This window comes from Camponotus vicinus, unplaced genomic scaffold (genome assembly GCF_025532165.1).
Source record: "Camponotus vicinus isolate PSW18456_S1 unplaced genomic scaffold, iyCamVici1.0 SCAF_8, whole genome shotgun sequence".
Taxonomy (NCBI): Eukaryota; Metazoa; Arthropoda; class Insecta; order Hymenoptera; family Formicidae; genus Camponotus; species Camponotus vicinus.
In genome coordinates, this window is record NW_028141980.1 from 2,906,770 (window position 1) to 2,926,896 (window position 20,127).

The 20,127-nt window shown below is 29.4% G+C and overlaps 2 protein-coding genes across 8 annotated transcripts; both read left to right on the forward strand.

Moving 5' to 3' along the window:
* LOC145976248 (protein transport protein Sec23B-like) lies at positions 1-3,522 on the forward strand. The gene is made up of 6 exons (XM_083107319.1): positions 1-278; positions 938-1,190; positions 1,962-2,173; positions 2,269-2,518; positions 2,600-3,256; positions 3,353-3,522. Exons 5-6 carry the CDS (start codon positions 3,217-3,219, stop codon positions 3,490-3,492), a joined length of 180 nt encoding a protein of 59 aa, XP_082963445.1. The 5' UTR covers positions 1-278; positions 938-1,190; positions 1,962-2,173; positions 2,269-2,518; positions 2,600-3,216; the 3' UTR covers positions 3,493-3,522.
* Positions 3,523-3,658: 136 nt separating this feature from the next.
* LOC145976247 (uncharacterized) lies at positions 3,659-18,345 on the forward strand. Of its 7 annotated transcripts, XM_083107315.1 has the most exons (12): positions 3,659-3,806; positions 3,864-4,219; positions 11,589-11,772; positions 11,844-12,014; positions 12,464-12,559; positions 12,961-13,050; positions 14,212-14,286; positions 14,731-14,967; positions 15,150-15,370; positions 16,527-16,686; positions 17,055-17,167; positions 17,364-18,345. In XM_083107315.1, exons 3-12 carry the CDS (start codon positions 11,589-11,591, stop codon positions 17,376-17,378), a joined length of 1,362 nt encoding a protein of 453 aa, XP_082963441.1. In that variant the 5' UTR covers positions 3,659-3,806; positions 3,864-4,219; the 3' UTR covers positions 17,379-18,345. The 7 variants fall into 7 exon arrangements, 6 of the variants coding, with proteins under 6 accessions (XP_082963441.1, XP_082963439.1, XP_082963442.1 ...); XM_083107316.1 differs by lacking the exon at positions 3,864-4,219 and having other exon boundaries at positions 3,663-3,806; XM_083107314.1 differs by lacking the exons at positions 3,659-3,806; positions 3,864-4,219 and adding an exon at positions 11,010-11,149.
* Positions 18,346-20,127: the final 1,782 nt, after the last annotated feature.

The following is a 20,127-nucleotide window of genomic DNA, read 5'->3' on the forward strand; positions in this document are numbered from 1 at the left end:
CCTTTCTTATGACGCCTTTAAGACCTGACCAATAGACGTCTTTCTAACGTCTGTAAGACATTCAATTTAAGACGTATTTTTTTAAACGTCTTAAACATGCCTTTCTTATGACGTCTTTAAGACCTGACCAATAGACGTCTTTCTGATGTTTTTAAGAACATTTACTTTAAGACGCCATTTTTAAGATGGCCGCGGTGCCAGGCCAGCCAGGCATTAGACGGGATCGAGTTGGAAAATAAATTATTCCATTTACCAAAGTTGAGCAGTGCTTTGCACAGGTAAGAATTAATGATATTTAAAGCCGGGTCTGCAATGGCCATAGCATAAGGTTGTAAGATGTAAGCGAAATAACCAAATCCATTTCCTATGGATTTCGTGCGTTCTACGGTGGTCTCGCATACGCAGTCACGGAAGAATTCTGCGTTCTTAATTCTTATTGCGCGTCCGCCGTAGAACATACATAGAGCCCATTCTACAATGGCAGTAACAAGACTGTAGGAGTAGAGATTAAATCGTTTTTAGTGAAGTAAAGAAGAAGAAGTAATGAAATAGACAATTCTCATTTTGTACTACTATTACCTTAGAGTACTAATGAGAATTTCTATTTCGTTACTTCTTGTCTTTACTTCATTAGAAACAGTTTATTCTTTACTCCTACAGCCTTGTTATTGCCATTGTAGAATGGGCTTAGGGCGTGTTCCAAAATTCACTATCAGCGCTGAAAATCTTTAGTTCACGTTACGTATATTATATATTTTCATCGCTGGCAGTGAATTTTGGAACATGGCCATAGTAGGAAATGGATTTGGTTCATTTCGCTTACAACTTTATGCTACGTTATATATATATATATATGTATATGTATGTATGTGTAAAAAAATTAAACTCTATATTGTAAAAAAATATATTAATTATCTTTTGTATATTTTTTTTGCAGCATTATGACAACATATGAAGATTTTATTCAACAAAATTTTATTCAACAAGATTGTGACGGTGTGCGTTCCATAAATGGAATGCTTGGCCATCATCGCGTATTGATACTACTAGACTAGTTGTACTATTGAAAACTTTGTCTCAACCAATTAAGGAACAAGTAGATCTTCCGCCAATTCAATATGATCCAGTTTTATGTACAAGATCTACATGCAGAGCTATTTTAAATCCATTATATCAAGTAGACTATCGTGGTAAGTAATAAGATATTATAAATGAATAGAACAAAAATCATTTTTTATTTATCACAAGAAACATTTTGAAAAATATTAAAGTAGTTTATTTCTATTAGAAATTAAAGTATATTTTAATGTGTTTCTTTATTACGATGTATTTACATTCATATTCTTTATTATTCTTTATACTTCATTTAAATTCGTATTTTATTTAATGCATAATTCTCTTGTAATTTTCTGTCTATATCATATAAGATAATTTAAAAAATCAAATTATTTATTAGGAGCATATAGTATTCATAAAAATATTGTAAAGGTATTTTTATATTTCAATAAATTCTAAATTTGTGTTATCATTATATATTATTTTTTTTAAGTTACATTATAATACACATATTGTGAGTTATATTAATAATTATGAGAAAAAAACTTTGCAAAAAGAATTTATGAGGAAATTCTTCGAAATAAGAAACAAAAGGGAAATATATTTAAATGATCAAAATGTATGCATTTATTTGAATAATAGTGTTATATATGTGTTATATATGTTGAATAGTTATATTATGAAACAAATATTTTTGATTTTACTTTTTTTAAGATTTGATTCTTTTCGAACATTTTTTTTATTATCATTTATTGACATTACATAATTTATTATAGTTTTTATTATATATAAATTTATGATATATATATATATATATATATATATATATATATATGTTACTTATATATTACTTTAAATATTATTCTATCTCAGTCCAATTGTATGTATTTATATGTATTATTTAGCGTGCCCAATGTTTGCCATTAATATTTTTACTTTTTGCGGATACATATGTCTGGATGATGAAGAATTAGAGGCACTTAAAGATTCATTACAAATGTCATTGTCTCTGCTTTCACTCAATGCTCTTATTGGTCTTATCACATTTGGCAAAATGATTCAAGTTCATGAATTAGAAGCACAAAGGATCTTCAACCAAAAGTTCAAGATATGTTAGGTACGAATAGAATAAGTCCCAAGTTATATTTACTATATTAGTCATTGTTCTTCATGATTACTTTATTGCATTTTATTCACATTACATTTTGATAGGTATAGGTAGACTAATTCCTGGACAAAATCCAAATCAAGAGGACCTGGTGCGTATCTATTGCCAGCTGCTAATCGCTTTTTGTAACCAGTACATAAGTGTGATATGAGACAGTTCGACAGATCTTTTAGGAGAACTGTAACGTGATCCATGGTCTGTTGGGCCAGAGAAACGTTCATTGCGATCTACAAGTGTGGCATTAGCAGTCGCCACGGGTCTCTTAGAAGCTAGTTATGCAAATACTGATGCTAGGTATTTATATGTTGTAATATGATGTATATATGTTATGTTTTTCATTGTAATCCTACATATAATGCTATCAATGTATTTAAGGATTATGCTATTTGTTGGCGGACCATGTTCTCAAGGACCTGGCCAAGTTGTAACTGATGATTTATGACAACCAATCAGATCACATCATGATATTCAAAAAGATAATGCTAAGCATAAAAAGGCAATTAAGCATTATGATACACTTGCATCACGTGCTGCAACTAATGGCCATAATAGATATTTATAATAGATATTTATTTTTGTGCTCTTGACACCAAACTGGTTTATTAGAAAGGCGACAATATTGCAACTCTACTGGTGGTCATATGATGATGGGGGATTCATTTAATTCTTCATTATTCAAACAAACTTTTCAACGAATATTTGCTACAGATGCCAAGGGTGATTTGAAAATAGCATTCAATGCAATCTTAGAAGTAAAAACATCTCAGAAAATTAAAGTTCCTGGAGCAATTGGATCTTTTGTATGTCAGTGGGAGAAAGGATCAAGTGTTGGAGTACTACAAGAAGTAGGCTTACTTGTCAGTGGAAATTTTGTTCATTGACACCATCTACAACAACAGCATTATTCTTTGAAGTTGCAAATTAACATACAGCCCCAATTCCGCAAAGTGGAAGAGGCTGTATTCAATTCATTATCCAATATTAACATAGTAATGGACAAAGGCGAATTAGAGTTACTACTATTGCAAGAAAGTAAATATATTTTTTATTATACATTATATGTATATCATAAATATTTATAATATCATAAATAATAATATAATATCATAAATATTTATGATGTTATAGGAATATCTTTAATTATCAGTTGGGCAGATGAATCATCATCTTTGCATCATGTAAGCATAGAATTTGAGGAAGCAACAGCTGTTTTTATATCACGTTTAACTGTATTTCGAGCAGAAAGTGATGATGGTCCAAATGTTTGAAGATGGGTTGATCATATTCTGATTAGACTTGTTAGTAGTTTCTATCATTAAAATTGTGCCCAATTACACTTAATATAAAGCTTAAACTTTATATATTTATACATATAGATTTACACATAAATATATATTGTATCTATTTTGAGGTGTAAAATCTTATTATTGCAGTATCAAAAATTCGGAGAATATGCAAAAGATGATCCAACTAGCTTTAGATTGGCAGAAAATTTTTCCTTGTATCCACAATTTATGTATCATTTACGCAGATCACGTATTCAAGTATTCAATAATTCCCCAAATAAAACTAGTTTTTATAGGTAAGTTGTTATTTGTATAAAACACATGATATATTTAAAACTTATTGATTCTTTTAGGTCTCATATTTCATATATCAATATATATTTTTTGACATTCTTTTTAACTGAAAGAAGAAAGGAGCATCTCAGATAAAGTTTTCATTTATCTTATGATAGCAGCATTTGTCATAAGTTGCTAGTGCATGTATTGCAAATATGCAATAATGCAGTTATTTGAAATTAAATTGAATGTTGCACACAAAATGGACACAGTATATATTGCGAATACACTAGCAACTTATGACAAATGACTGCTATCATAAGATAAATGAAAACTTTATCTGAGATGCTCCTTTGTTCCCATCTTTCATCGAGTGCGATTGTGATTGTGGTTGTGCAAGCTGAAGAAAATCTTTCGATTCGAAGAAATAAAGGTAACGTAAACTACGAATAGATAGATTTTAGTATTGATAAAGTTTCGAAACAATCGGTGTATGAAAATTGAAAATGGTGGTCGTTCTATATACAAGGTGTCCCATTTTAAATAACCTCAAATATTTCTCAAATAATACCCCACACAGCAATCTATATCTCAGACGTAAATCAGATATCATTTCGTCAATAAATTTTTGTTGTATTTGAGATATCTTGATATCTGATATATCTTGAATATCTTCAGAATATCTGATATCTTAATTATCAAAATATCTATAATTTCATAAGTTAAAAATCCAGAAAAAAAGCAAGGAAATAAACCTAACGGTATAATAATCATTATGCCTGTAAATATTATTATATAAGAAATGATCATGATTGATGTTTCTTGAGAAATCATTGTTTATTTCCTAATAATATATAGATATGACGCTCCGATTACAACTGCATTCAATTATTGTTATGTTTACTTTTTTAAGTGATTAGGGATTTATAATAAAAGGATTTATATATCAGAATACGTAATATTCCAATAGCGAGGATTGATTGATGGCAAATAATCAAATAATTCTTGATTTGCAATTAGAAGGGCATACGAAGCTTTATGTCTGATATATGCATTCGTATTTCAAATACAGGTTATGCTAATTAAAAATAAACATCAACAATTAAATTGGACTAAAAATCACGGTTTATTATTATTTAAGATGTATGGTGTTATGTAAAAAAAACTAAATTAAATACCGGTTAAAGTTGGTCCTATTATTTCATAATCGGTATTTTTTTTTAAAATATTTAGAGAACGTGAAATTTCAAAATTATGTCGAAAAACAGTTAAAATGCTATTAATGAATAAAAAAATTAAACATTATCAACGACGTTAATTTTTAAAATATTTATATTTAAAAATTTTACTAAAAATATAATACCCCCTAATTGTTTCCAACAACGAGCAGTAATAATTTTTTTGCAAAATTACACAAAGTATGCTAACGCTCGATTTGATAAAATTCAGATAAAATACTAGTGTTAATAGATAAATATAACTTAAGAGATAAATTATAATTTCTTTTTCTTTCCAAAAACATTTAGATTTTCCAGATGTTTTGACTAATTTATTAATAAAAGGAAAATCATGTTTTACGTTATACTAATTTAATAAAAAATTTAGGATTACGTCATTAAGATGAATTTGTAATTACTGCTTCTTTATGCCCAGAAATAACTACATGCAATCCAGTAATTAGTACAGGACTTAAATTAGCTCGTGCCGCATTTAATATTTTATTATTTAAAATATTAACTTTTTTATAAAAAAATTTTTTTACCAATACCGCAATCAAAAATTCCAGAAATATTATTACTCCAAGCCCAAAGATTTATATCAACAATATCTTCAACATGTTGAGTAGAGTTTAAATGTAAGGCCTCATCACGGGCTATAAATCGTATGATTTTTGCATTACCTTCCATGAGTTTTCGTTCAGCAAATGCAAAAGAGCAAGCGAAACTTACATAAAAACGAATATATTTTTATTTTAAAAAATTAAGTTGTGATAGCACTCATTTTTTATAAAAAAATGAGTGCTATCACAACTTAATTTTTTAGTGTTGGGCAATTATAGATAAACGAAGATCTCGTGCTAATATTTCTCAAATTATGCATATTTTTTGTTTTCTCAGGATAGTTATTGATGCTGGCAACATCAATAACATAAGCAATTTTAATTGACGTAATACTAACTTTGGTTTATGCTCAATGTGTACATATCTAAGATGATGAATTTATTTTAAATAAAGATTCAAGGAACGATGATTGTAATATTTGGTTAATTAATTCATTGTATTATTTTTTTGCCCATACGTGTAGTACATTGTGCCCAAGATAAGAATATAATTTCTTCTGGGCGCCAAAAAAAAGAAAGTTGTTTTTCGATTAGTTTTTCAAAAATGGAATGTTTTTGTTGGTCAAATCGAGCAATATTTAAATTTTAAAGCTGATAATTTTTATTTTGTAGGAATATAAAAATATTAAGAACCTCTTATGTATAAAAAAATTCGCAATCATCCAACTTTACTTAATATTTATTCCAATATCAAAATTTTGATGAATTAATTGTAACTGGAGCTCCTCTAGGATTAATATCTTATTTTAATTGGAGGAGTTATTTTCTAGTTATATTCGTAGCGGTATTTGTATTATTTAAAAATTATTATTAATATCAAACATACTATTCGTGATGTAATTTTGTTTCCTACACTTCGTCCAAAATAAAATTTGTCTTTAGATTATCAAATATTGTATATAATAATAATTATTAATATAAATAAAATAAAGATTATTATTAATTTATACAGTAAATATCTTTCCTAAATATTTTATTTAAAACTAGAAGGATTTTCTGATTTCCTAGAAATTTTATCTATTTCGTCTACTAAGGTAGAAAATCATCATTTACTAAATTCCCGGTAAAAAAATTTAGGATTACGTCATTAAGATGAATTTGTAATTAAATTAAAATCATGATCATAATAAATTAAATTTAAAATTTAAATAATAATAACAATTGATAGTTAATAGCCTAATTCTTATTGCCGTTTCTTTGCTAATAAAATAATGCAAAATTTTTGTATTATATTAATGGAGTAAATTAGAAATAATAATTCATGAATCATTTGTTTCATTAATATTAGTGTTTGTGGGTCTTCTGCTATTACTACAGGAATACTGGTTTCTTTTATTAATAGATAAAAAGGGATGTTGGCATCTAAAAAATAGAAATTTTGATTAACAATACTTATTTAATCAATTATTTCAGTTTATGCCTCCTAAATTATTGTAATTCCACTAAATTAATATCTCATGTCATAGCGTTATCACGAGGCGCTTATTATGAATTGATACGAATTAGCTAATTTCATTATTTTACGCATTGCGTAATTAAATTCTCTTTTTTGAAATAATTCTCCTTGTAACTAAATATTTACATATGTAATCATATACTGGTTACAACACATTAATTTTTTAAGAGTTTTCATGTTATTAATTGGATAAACTACGACTGTTTACGGATGACTTAAACAAAATTGGTCCAGAGTGAAAATTCATTGTTATCTTTAATGCAGTTGATTAGTTCTAATTTTCCTTTGGGAGGATTTGCATATTCACGAGTTGTTTACAGCTAAGAAGCGAAAAATGAAGCTGAAAAACATATTAAAAACTTACGTTATAATGATGACACCTTATTTTTATTAAAACCTATAAATCTTATTCTCAGTATTAAATCACATATGAGACGCGGTAAAACAACTACTAATGTGATGTTTGGAAATGCTGCTAGTGTGTTAGTAGGTGATTTTATATTTAAACGTAATACTTTGTTAGACGAATATTGGTGTGATATTTTAGATGAACAAGGAAGTTAATGCAATACGATAATCATTTGTTAGTGATTTTTTTATTTGGATTATTCAAAAAAATTACTTAATATTTTTGCTTTATTAGGATATTCAGGATACATACGATTAATCACACAAGACGAATACCCTGTTTTGCATGTTAACTGAGTGGTTTAGATCCGAGTACTAATTGTTTTTATTTAGAATATAACTACTCTGGGGTCTACCGGAGTAGTAGCAGCATAATCAAAATATATTGGTAACTTCATCTAACTAGTATTCCAATTTTTATCGCTGTAATTACATAAAATTTTTTGATTCATATAGTCGTTATTAGAATTTTAAAAGAACTAAGTTTTTAGTTGTTTATCATAATTTATTAATCACAATTAATTTTGAGTAATTCCATTAATTACAATATGAGACTTTAGTATATTGTACGTTCCATTATTTTATCTAAATTGATATGCAGTATCGTTCCATACTCGTATTAATTGTGATTAATAAATTATGATAAACAACTAAAAACTTAGTTCTTTTAAAATTCTAATAACGACTATATGAATCAAAAAATTTTATGTAATTACAGCGATAAAAATTGGAATACTAGTTAGATGAAGTTACCAATATATTTTGATTATGCTGCTACTACTCCGGTAGACCCCAGAGTAGTTATATTCTAAATAAAAACAATTAGTACTCGGATCTAAACCACTCAGTTAACATGCAAAACAGGGTATTCGTCTTGTGTGATTAATCGTATGTATCCTGAATATCCTAATAAAGCAAAAATATTAAGTAATTTTTTTGAATAATCCAAATAAAAAAATCACTAACAAATGATTATCGTATTGCATTAACTTCCTTGTTCATCTAAAATATCACACCAATATTCGTCTAACAAAGTATTACGTTTAAATATAAAATCACCTACTAACACACTAGCAGCATTTCCAAACATCACATTAGTAGTTGTTTTACCGCGTCTCATATGTGATTTAATACTGAGAATAAGATTTATAGGTTTTAATAAAAATAAGGTATTCGAACTAATTAGAATATTTTGATAATTAAGATATCAGAATATCTGATATCTTAATTATCAAAATATTCTAATAATATTTTTACGAAAATATAATCTTTTCTATCTGATTTGTTGCAAGATCAGATATCATATCTCAGTTGAAAAAATCATACATTTTTGCAATCTGGAAGATATCTTATAGATATCCCAGTCATATCTGAGTAGCATTATTTAAATCAGATATTCTGATATTTAGATATCTCTTAGATCTCTCTATGATATATTTTGCTGTGTGGGACGTTTTACAGAAAAATTCGTTTCAGACAAAAATTCGTTTCAGACAAAAGTTATATAGTTTCGAGGGGGCCATAAGATGTTACCATTGGTTTGACCTTGGACAGTCATTTGAAGGTCACGTGAAGGTCACTTCAATTTTTTTAAATTGCACCCCCTTTTTGGTTCCATTTAAGAAATTGAAGGTAATGCCGAAGTATAAGAAATTCAGAGATTTATCTCGAAGACAACAAAACAGACGATTGTTATCACAAGAACGAAAGAGAAATGTTACTGCCATTTCGATAACGAAAAATTGGCAAGACAATGTTATTGCTAAACACAATTCTGTTCATATAGAATGCTTCGAAAATGAGAATTTTGATACAAATAAATCTCCTTTGCAATCAGTAGATGTAGTACACGAGCAATTACATGATTCCGAGAACATTGAAAATATGCATGATTTTTTTTCAACATGTATTGCAACAGACAAAGAAAAAAACACTTTACAACAACGCTTACGTACTTGGGCTATAGAATATAATGTTCCACACACATCTGTAACAAGTTTATTGCGGATTCTTCGAGAAGAAGGTCTCCAAAATTTGCCTAGCGATGCGAGAACCTTTTTACACACACCCACAGAAACGATTATTCGTGAATGCGCGAGTGGTCATTATTTCCACTATGGTCTGGAAAGAGCATTACGGGAGCGCTTAGAACATTATGAAAGTACCAATGATTTGATAAAAATTAACGTTAACATTGATGGCTTACCTCTTGCTAAAAGCTCAGCAAGTCAATTATGGCCCATACTTGGGCAAATATATAATAACAATCAATCTACAGAACCCTTTTTAATTGGAGCATATCACGGTTATAAGAAGCCTACGAATGCGCACGAGTTGTTAGAAGAATTTTGTGAAGAATATCTACATCTGCACAATGAAGGATTTTCATTCAAAGAAAAAAAGTATCAAGTAATAATCAGAGCTATTATTTGCGATGCTCCTGCCAAATCCTTTGTAACGGGTGTTAAAGGACATAATGGTTATTTTGGTTGCACTAAATGTTTTTGTGAAGGAGAATATTATAACCATAAGATGGTTTTTCTGCAAGAAAATGCACGATTACGTACAAACAATAATTTCCGCAATAGAGAAAATGAAGAACATCACGTTACAGTATCACCATTCGAATACTTGCCTATAGACATAATTAACAGTTTCCCCTTGGATTATATGCATGTAATTTGCTTAGGAGTAATGAAGAAGATGCTGCTTCTATTGATGAAGGGGCCCCATAAATCGCGATTACGTGCGGCACAGATAGAAGCATTATCCAAAGACATTTTAAATTTGCGTAAATTCATACCAATTGAATTTGCTCGTCGCCCACGAGGACTTAACGAATTAGATAGGTGGAAGGCAACAGAATTTCGATTATTCCTTCTTTATTTGGGACCTATTGTTTTACAGAAATATTTGGACGCTGATTATTACAAACATTTCTGTGCTCTACATATTGCTATACGTATATTATGCCATCCTGAAGATTGTTTACGTAACAATGAATATGCTACTGATTTGTTGAAATATTTTGTCAGAACATTTAAAGTATTATACGGAAAAGACACTATTGTTTATAATATACATAATTTAATACATTTGTGTGAAGATGTAAAGAGATATGGATCTTTAAATACATTCTGCGCTTTTCCTTTCGAGAATTTTATGAAAGAACTCAAGAAAATGTTACGCAAATCAGAAAAACCATTGTCACAATTGAACAACAGAATTAATGAACGCGCAATAACTAAATGTGAAAGTAATTTTAATAATAGCAACGTAATAAATATACCGCTACTTCTACATCCAGATGGAAGAAATATGCCCTTAGGATGTGTAAATTCACACAAAAGTATGAAATTTGCAAAATATTTGCTGACGACGAATTCTGCAGATAATTGCTGTTATTTAAAGGATGGATCAGTGTTTTGCATCGAATATATCGGCTACAAAGATAACATACCTATTGTTGTTGGAAAAAAATTTTGTGATCTTCAGTCCATTGCAATGTATTCTTGTAATTCCCAAGACATGAATATTCATACAGCAACGCGGCAAACAAGTGTGGAAGTAGTATCAGCAACGCAAATTGATGCTAAAGCTGTAAAAATATTTTTCAATCACATGTATTATATAATGCCTCTTTTACATTTGTAAAAACAGTGAGTAGTGTTACCTTTATTTATATGCATATAGTACTACATTTATTTTTATGCAGATAAATGTTAAAAGTTATCAAAAATCTTCGATTTTAATCTTCCTTTTTCTAACGACTGTAACGTGAAAAATATTTTTTTTGGATATTTTCTCTTATATGCCAAAAATAACGCCAATTTTATTGCCATCACTTTTTGATACACTTAGAGCTTCTGCCCACAGGACGCGGAAACGCTTGCCACGCGGCAAAAAGTGACGCAGTAATCAATCAACGTATTGTTGTCCTAGCGTTTATTAGCTACCGCGTAACTTTTTCCCGCGCGGCAAGCGCTTCCGCGTTCTGTGGGCAGGAGCTCTTATTTGTATATGTGTAATATATTTTTTAGCATTACTGAGGAAAATGATATTCAACATTTAATCAGTACTAAAATTTAACAATTTCAGATGTATTATGTAATATTTTTTGACGATTGGTGCTCCATAGTACCTGACGTTTGGGTAAATGTTAAGGCAAGAACCTTCAAATGGCCACCAAAAGAAATAAACGTCAGAAGAGCTGTTCAGAAAAATATTTTTCCCTGTGACGACTGGGATGTTCAACAGTATAGACGCATTGTAGGGCCATATGGTAATGAAACTGAAACTATGTAATTTTATTTTGGAAGAATTTTGTAATTACATCAAAATTATTTTGCATAGATTCTTATGAAACAGCCATACAAGCCGAGAAACGAGCAGAAACTGTATCCACATCCGATGAAGGACCAATGCAAGCACTAAGTCAAGGATATTCAATTATACAGGAACCACAAAAAAGAACAATTAAAAGACCACCGTTTCATGATGAACTTGAAAATTACAGCAAAACCGGTAATTAATTCTATTCATTTAATCGTTACCCAAGAAAAAAATGCGTATAATATGGTCAGATGTAAATATACATAATTAGATATGAAAAGATTTGACATATATATAATTTTATATAATCATACATAATAATATTCGAAAAATGATGTGATATGATCATATCTTTATTATCATATTCGACTAGATCTATTTATATATGAAAATAGATGATCAAATATTATTATATAAAGATGTGATCATGTCACGCCATTCTTCGGATATGATTATATAAAATTATATATGTTATCAAATCTTCATATCTAATAATTATGTATATTTACATCTGACTATATTATACCCATTTTTTTCTTGGATAGTGATAATAATTCTAATAATAATTCTACTTATTTAATTGTAATTATTTTATCGTTAATAAGAACAGTAAATTAAGTAATAGTATTTAACTTTGATAGAATATCTAAGCAAGAAAAAGAAGAATGCGTTAACGCCTCCTTGTAATTACGTACCATCTAATAATGTCAGCAATCTTCGAAACAAAGGATTTAATGGTATTTATGGTTTCAGTTTTTCTTCACGGGAAAAAAATTTGTCCTAAATGGATTTTGTCAATATCTGATCATGTCTTGCCAAATAGAGTCATATATGATATATGGTTATCATATATGACTGTATTTGATAATATATATCATATATACGACTATATTTGGCAAGACATGATCAGATATTGACAAAATCCATATATGACGAATTTTTTTTTCCCGAAAGTAGTAAAGTTAAGTTAACTGTATTCTATGGCTATGGTCAGGAAGATGTTATGAATGCTTCGAAAAATCATTCATATATCTTTATTTTCGTGGAATGTAGAACAAAAATAGAATAATGTTCCGAAGCATATCTAACGTTTCCCCGACCGCAGTCAAAGTTTAATAACATTAATAATATTTTGTAGGATCTACAGAAGAAACGAACCTCGTGCAAACGCCTTCTTGCAGTGGCGCACAAGTATCCGGAAATGTTACCAGTCTTAGTAACTTGAATGGTACGCATAATTATAGGATATACAGGGTGAGCCATTTTAATTAACGCACGCAATTATTTCGGAAACAAAGCATTTTAGAGAAAAATGTTTCAGACAAAAGTTTTATGGTTTCGAGGGGGCCATAAGATGGTATCATTGGTTTGACCCTGAAGAGTTATTTGAAGGTCACATGAAGGTCACCTTCAATTTCTTAAATGGAACCTACTATTTGTCATTGCATATTCTTGTAGCTTATCTCGAGAGCTTTCCAAAACACTATAATTATGTACTTTTTTGTTAAGTACTTTTTGAGTTATGAGGCTTGAAATAATTTCTTAATTTTACATAAACCGTAAAATATCTTGTAAAATATTCATTTTTCGATTATCTTACCTTAATACTTTTATGTACAAAATAATGAGAGGAATCAATTGGTGTAAAGAAAACACATAGTTGTTTTTAAGAAAAAATATGGAATTGTTAATTGCAAATTACATATTTTTTCTTCAAAACAACTATGTGTCTTTTTTTACACCAGTTGATTCCTCTCATTATTTTGTACGTAAAAGTATTAAGGTAAGATAATCGAAAAATGAATATTTTACAAGATATTTTACGGTTTATGTAAAATTAAGAAATTATTTCAAGCCTCATAACTCAAAAAGTACTTAACGAAAAGGTACTTAATTATAGTGTTTTGGAAAGCTATCGAGATAAGCTACGAGAATATGCAATGACAAATAGTAGGTTCCATTTAAGAAATTGAAGGTGACCTTCATGTGACCTTCAAATAACTCTTCAAGGTCAAACCGATGATACCATCTTATGGCCCCCTCGAAACCAAACAACTTTTGTCTGAAACATTTTTCTCTAAAATGCTTTGTTTCCGAAATAATTGCGTGCGTTAATTAAAATGGCTCACCCTGTATATGGATTATCTATGTGTGTGTGTGTGTGTGTGTGTGTGTGTGTGTGTGTGTGTGTGTGTATAAGTTGGGAAATGTGTGTGTATATATATATATATATATATATATATATATATATATATCACACACACACACACACACACATTTCCAAACTTACTGCAACGATAACAATGAACTTTATGTGATGACACTTGCTGCGAAGTATTACTTAAAGCTAAAATGAAATCCTATATAAATTATATTTTATATTTTGCAGAATATATGAGGAAGAAAAGTGTGCGTCTTACTTCTTGTGTGCAAGTACCCAGAAATAGCAGCCAATTTAATAAAGGTAAGCAAAATAATGGTATGTTTTTTTACTTTTCAGGAAAAAAAGAAGCTTATATAAAGAAGTGATTAAATACTTTGTGAAGTTCAATTAATGATTTGTTGTTAATAAATTGTATTTATTTATTTCTTATCTAATTAAACTATTCATGAAGTATATAGCCACTTGTTTATAAGCAAACTCTTATAGCAATATTTAAATTAGATTATGTTTATTAAAAAATTATCTTTTTAAAAAAGGGTGCTAAGTCCACATCAAAAACTGTTACATATACTTAAAAAATTTTCAAATTATTTTAATTTTGTGTAAAATATATTCTAGAAAAAATAATATAAAAAATTGCGTTAAATGAAAATTATATAAAATAGTTTACAATGAATGAAATTTAATAACACTGTGATGAACAGTATAACTAACAAAATGAACTCACAGACTTTATATTTACAGATGTTGACATTACTGATGAGGAATGGTTGAACGAAAGTTTAGTAGGTGATTACGTGTCTTGCGATAATGCTAATGTGCGTGATGATGGTAATGGGCTTAATAATGACAATGTGCCTGATGATAATAATGATGATGATGATGATATTGGTGACAATATGATTAGCCCTGATAATGTGCTTGACGGTGATGACATGACAACTTTCAATGCCAACGGCAATCATTTGGAAAAATGCTGTGGTATGTATTAAACTTTATTCTTTATTCTTCCTTCTTAATTATATCGTTATATTGTACTTATAATAGCAATATGTTATATGTACTTAATTTCGTATGTATGTACTTGTGTAAAATAACTAAACAGATAATTTTAATGATACTTATAAAGAGAAATAAATATTTTTCTTTTTTATCTTATACAGATGCGTGTCGTACCGAACAAAAAATTATTAAAAATCTCATACAAAAGAATACGAGACAGTTGGAGATAATAATAAATTTAATAAATAACGCAGGACCAGCTAATACAATATATAATAATGACGAAGTCCAATTATTGCCGGAATTTCCGCTATCAACAGTTGACGAATTTTTCAAATTTGACACGGATCTCCAAAAGGACAGAGAGATTCGGAAACAATTAGTGAGTACTTTTCTGTTTTTGCGTCCATTTCTTTTTTCTTCTTCTCTCCATTTTTAAATGTGAAATAAATGTATATTTCCATAATTCAATCAACAACAAAAATTCTTTTGTAGAGATAAAAGTAGAAGACAAAATCTAGATATTGAATATACTGGGTGTCACACTAATTAATTCCTCTCATTATTTTGTACATAAAAGTATTAAGATAAGATAATTGGTGTAAAAAAAACACATAGTTGTTTCGAAAAAAAAAATGTAATTTGCAATTAACAATTACAATTTTTTCTTAAAAATAACTATGTTTTCTTTACACCAATTGATTCCTCTCATTATTTTGTACATAAAAGTATTAAGGTGAAGTAATCGAAAAATGAATATTTTACAATTACCTCACCTTAATACTTTTATGTACAAAATAAGATATTTTACGGTTTATATAAAATTAAGAAACAATTTCAAGCCTCATAACTCTGCAAGTACTTAATGAAAACTAACTTAATTATAGTGTTTTGGAAAGCTCTCGAGATAAGCTACAAGAATAATAACGCAATGAAAAATAAATGGTTCCATTTAAGAAATTGAAGGTGACCTTCACATGATTTTGACAACGCTATTCAAGGTCGTGCTAATATTACTGTGCATTATTTGAAACCCTATAACTTTTATAGGAAACATTTTTGTCTGCCGTTCTCGGTTTTCGAGATATTCGGCTGATACGGGTGGTCTGACACACCCCGTATATATATATATATATATATATATATATATATATATATATATATATATATTTATTTATTTATTTATTTATTTATTTATTTATTTATTCATATAATAAAAACAATTTTGAAAAATAAAATAATGAAAATAATAGGCTCAACATAATAATAAATTACTAAGGGGTAAAAAGGCAAATAAAAATCAAAAGACACGCGGTTATTAGTGCGCAAATTTAGATATATAGTATAAAATATTTACTTAAATTTACTTAAAGCGTAATATATAACATTCTTTTAAATTTTATTACAATTTTTGCTGCCTTTTGTCGCTTAGTAATTTTGAAAGAAGCTCTTAAAATATATTAAATTCATGTTTCCTTTTTCTTCAAGCGGCTTAAATTGAAAATATTATTAAACATTTTTGTAACATTCTGTTATAGAAAAGGAAAATTGCAAAAATTGGAGGAAACACTTTCGTTCACAAGACAAGGAATATTATAAAATACACATTATCGGATGAATTGTGCCGCAAATTATCATGGACAGGCCAAAAAGGATCAACGGCAATTAAGGACACAAGTTTTGTCACAGTTATTATGGGTAATTATTATTTCTTTAAGATATATTTTTATTTCTCCTTTTTATGTAATATTGTTTAAAAATAGTTGCACCTTTAATGTATTCGAACATCAGTATTCGAGATAGTATCTAACATATGCTTAGATGTAACGTGCACTTTTAACTTTAAATTTTTCTTCAGAATTATTAATAAGATCTTACTTCAAATTTCGTTCAAATATTCTTCTACACTTTATACTCTTTCCAATTTTTTACGGATCAAAATTTTTATATTCTTTCCAAAAGTTGCAAACGTTTATAGCTATACTTTACTTCATGACTACCCTATTCTAACTATTGGAATTAAAGCACAAAATATTTTAATAATTATGTAACAAATCGTTTTTCAGCATACGTTTCGGACGACGAAAAAAGTAATATGCACGATATTAAAAAGACCATCCAAGAATGGTTACGACATGCGGGAGATCGCCTCAACTATTTAAGGAACAAGGAGAAAAAGGTTGGTAAATTATTGAAAATTCCATACGATATTATTTAAAAAACAATAGGGCTGTATAATGTTGCTGCATAACATTTTTAGTGTTGAAAATGAGAAAACATTGAAATTAATATATGTTTTTTAATATATGTAAATGTATATCTTAAATCATATTTCACTTATCTATTTCAATTATCTTTTGTATATTTTTTTACAGCACTATGACATATGAAGATTTTATTCAACAAAATGAAGATTGTGACGATGTGCGCAATGGAATGCTTGGTCATCATCGCGTATTGATGCTACTAGACTAGTTGTACCATTGAAAACTTTGTATCAACCAATTAAGGAACGAGTAGATCTTCCGCCAATTCAATATGATCCAGTTTTATGTACAAGATTTAAGCCTACGGCACACGGTACAATTTTTCGTACTGGATTTGATAAGATTTAGTAAAATATTAGAAATGCTGCATTCTGATTGGTGCATTTTTAGTATTTTACTAAATCTTATCAAATCCAGTACGAAAAATCGTACCGTGTGCCGTCGGCTTAACATGCAGAGCTATTTTAAATCCATTATATCAAGTAGACTATCGTGCAAAATTATGGATCTGCAATTTTTGCTCTCAGAGAAATCCTGTAAGAAAAAATTCTATCCATTTTCTTTTAAGCTAAATCATTTTAGCTAGACTAGAGTTTAACTTAATTAGATTTAAGCTAGCAATTATTCAATTTTGGAAGTAAATTCAGCAGAATAGTAAGCTATAGGTCCTTGATAAAAATGACTAAAATAATATGATTTAGATTGTACAGATCATAAGATTTCAATCTTGTATTATAGTATGTATGTATATACACAGCATATATATGCTATACACATAAATGAATAGAGTAAAAATCATTTTTTATTTATCACAAACATTTTGAAAAATATTAAAGTAGTTTATTTCTATTAGAAATTAAAGTATATTTTTATGTATTTCTTTATTATGATATATTTACATTCATATTCTATTCTTTATTACTTCATTTAAATTCGTATTTTATTTAATACATAATTCTCTTGTAATATTCTCCTCTCTATATCATATAAGATATAATTTAAAAAGTAATCGTAAATTATTTATTAGGAGCATATAGTGTTCATAAAAATATGTATAAATATTCAAAATATAATAAAGAAATGAACTTAAGATGAGTTTTATTATTTATTATAGAATAAATCAATAAATCAATGCAGCTATTTTACCGACCGAATTACGCACGTCTAAAAGTCGTCTTAATTGAAATGTCTGAGACGTCTTTATAACATCCTGAGTGAGACATTTAATTATGTCTTGATTGGGACGTCTTGAGTGAGACGTCTTAAAACAATGCCCGACAGATATCTTAAATCGGGACATAAGACGTCTTAAAGACGTCATAAAGATGTAATTCTGATAACTTCTTAAGACGTCTTTAGAAATTTCATGACGTCTTTAAGACTTCTTTAAGACGACATAATGTTGTGTGGGTTTGTTATATAAATCTTTAAAAAATTTTTCTTTTACAGATGCCTGCACTATTTAAATTCGGACGCCAAGTTGCAGTCGCATACGGTCGACTGCGGAAGGATGAACGATTGCGCTGTCCGATTGCCGAGCGATAAGGACAAGTGGTTATCGTTCAACAACTTTAATCGGAAGGAGCGGCTCCCATTCGTCGTGTACGCCGACCTGGAATGCGTTCTGGCCAAGATGGATGAAGAACAGCGAAATTTGCGTCAACATCACTAAGTATTTAGTATAGCTTATTATGTACATTGTTCATACGACGAATCTTTATCGGCGTACCATTCGCGTCGTAGCGCCGATTGTATAGCATGGTTCGCCGCAGACCTCAAAAATTTAGCGTTACGTGTAAAAAATATTTTAAAAACAAATGTCCCCATGGTAAATTTGACGTCCGAGGAGTGGGAGAAATTCCATAGCACCACTCAATGTCATATATGCGAAAAACCGTTCGTGCAAGACGATACACGCGTTCGCGATCATTGCCATCTGACCGGGCGGTACAGAGGTCCAGCACACTCAAATTGCAATTTAAATTATAAAGAATCTTTTTGTATTCCCATAGTTTTTCACAATTTATCCGGTTATGATTCACATTTCATTATCGAGGAAATAGCCACATCGTTCGAAGGGAAAATCGAGTTACTTCCGATAACAAAAGAGAAATATATTTCGTTTACAAAAGATGTTTGTATGGATGAAGAATCAAAAAATCATGTAAAATTACGTTTCATCGATTCATTCAAATTTCTCGCATCGAGTCTCGACAAATTGGCATCGTTTTTGGACAAAGATAAACACAAAATTTTAAAATCAGAATTTCAAAATTTATCAACAGAAAATTTCAATTTGTTAACGCGAAAAGGTGTATTTCCGTACGAATACATCGACTCTGTAGAGAGGTTGCAAGATACGTGTTTACCACCGCGCGAATCGTTTTACAGTTCCTTGACCGGTGACACTGTATCCGAGAGCGATTACGCGCACGCCGAGAACATCTGGACGCGATTCTCCATTCGAACGCTAGGCGAATATAGCGATTTATATCTTAAAATTGATGTCTTGTTATTAGCCGACATTTTCGAAAACTTTCGAGATAAATGTATCGAAAGTTACGGACTCGACCCCGCGTATTACTATACTCTCCCCGGATACACGTGGGACGCCATGTTGAAACATACCAAGATCACGTTCGAGCTGCTTACTGACATCGACATGATTATGTTCATCGAACGTGGTATACGCGGCGGTCTGAGTCAATGCTCGGGTAGATATGCTCGCGCTAATAACAAGTACATGGAGTCGTACGATCCATCGAAACCATCATCGTACTTGATGTACTTTGATGTAAATAATTTGTACGGATGGGCAATGTGTCAACCGTTGCCTTACGCCAATTTTCAATGGGTCGACGATGTGACCAAT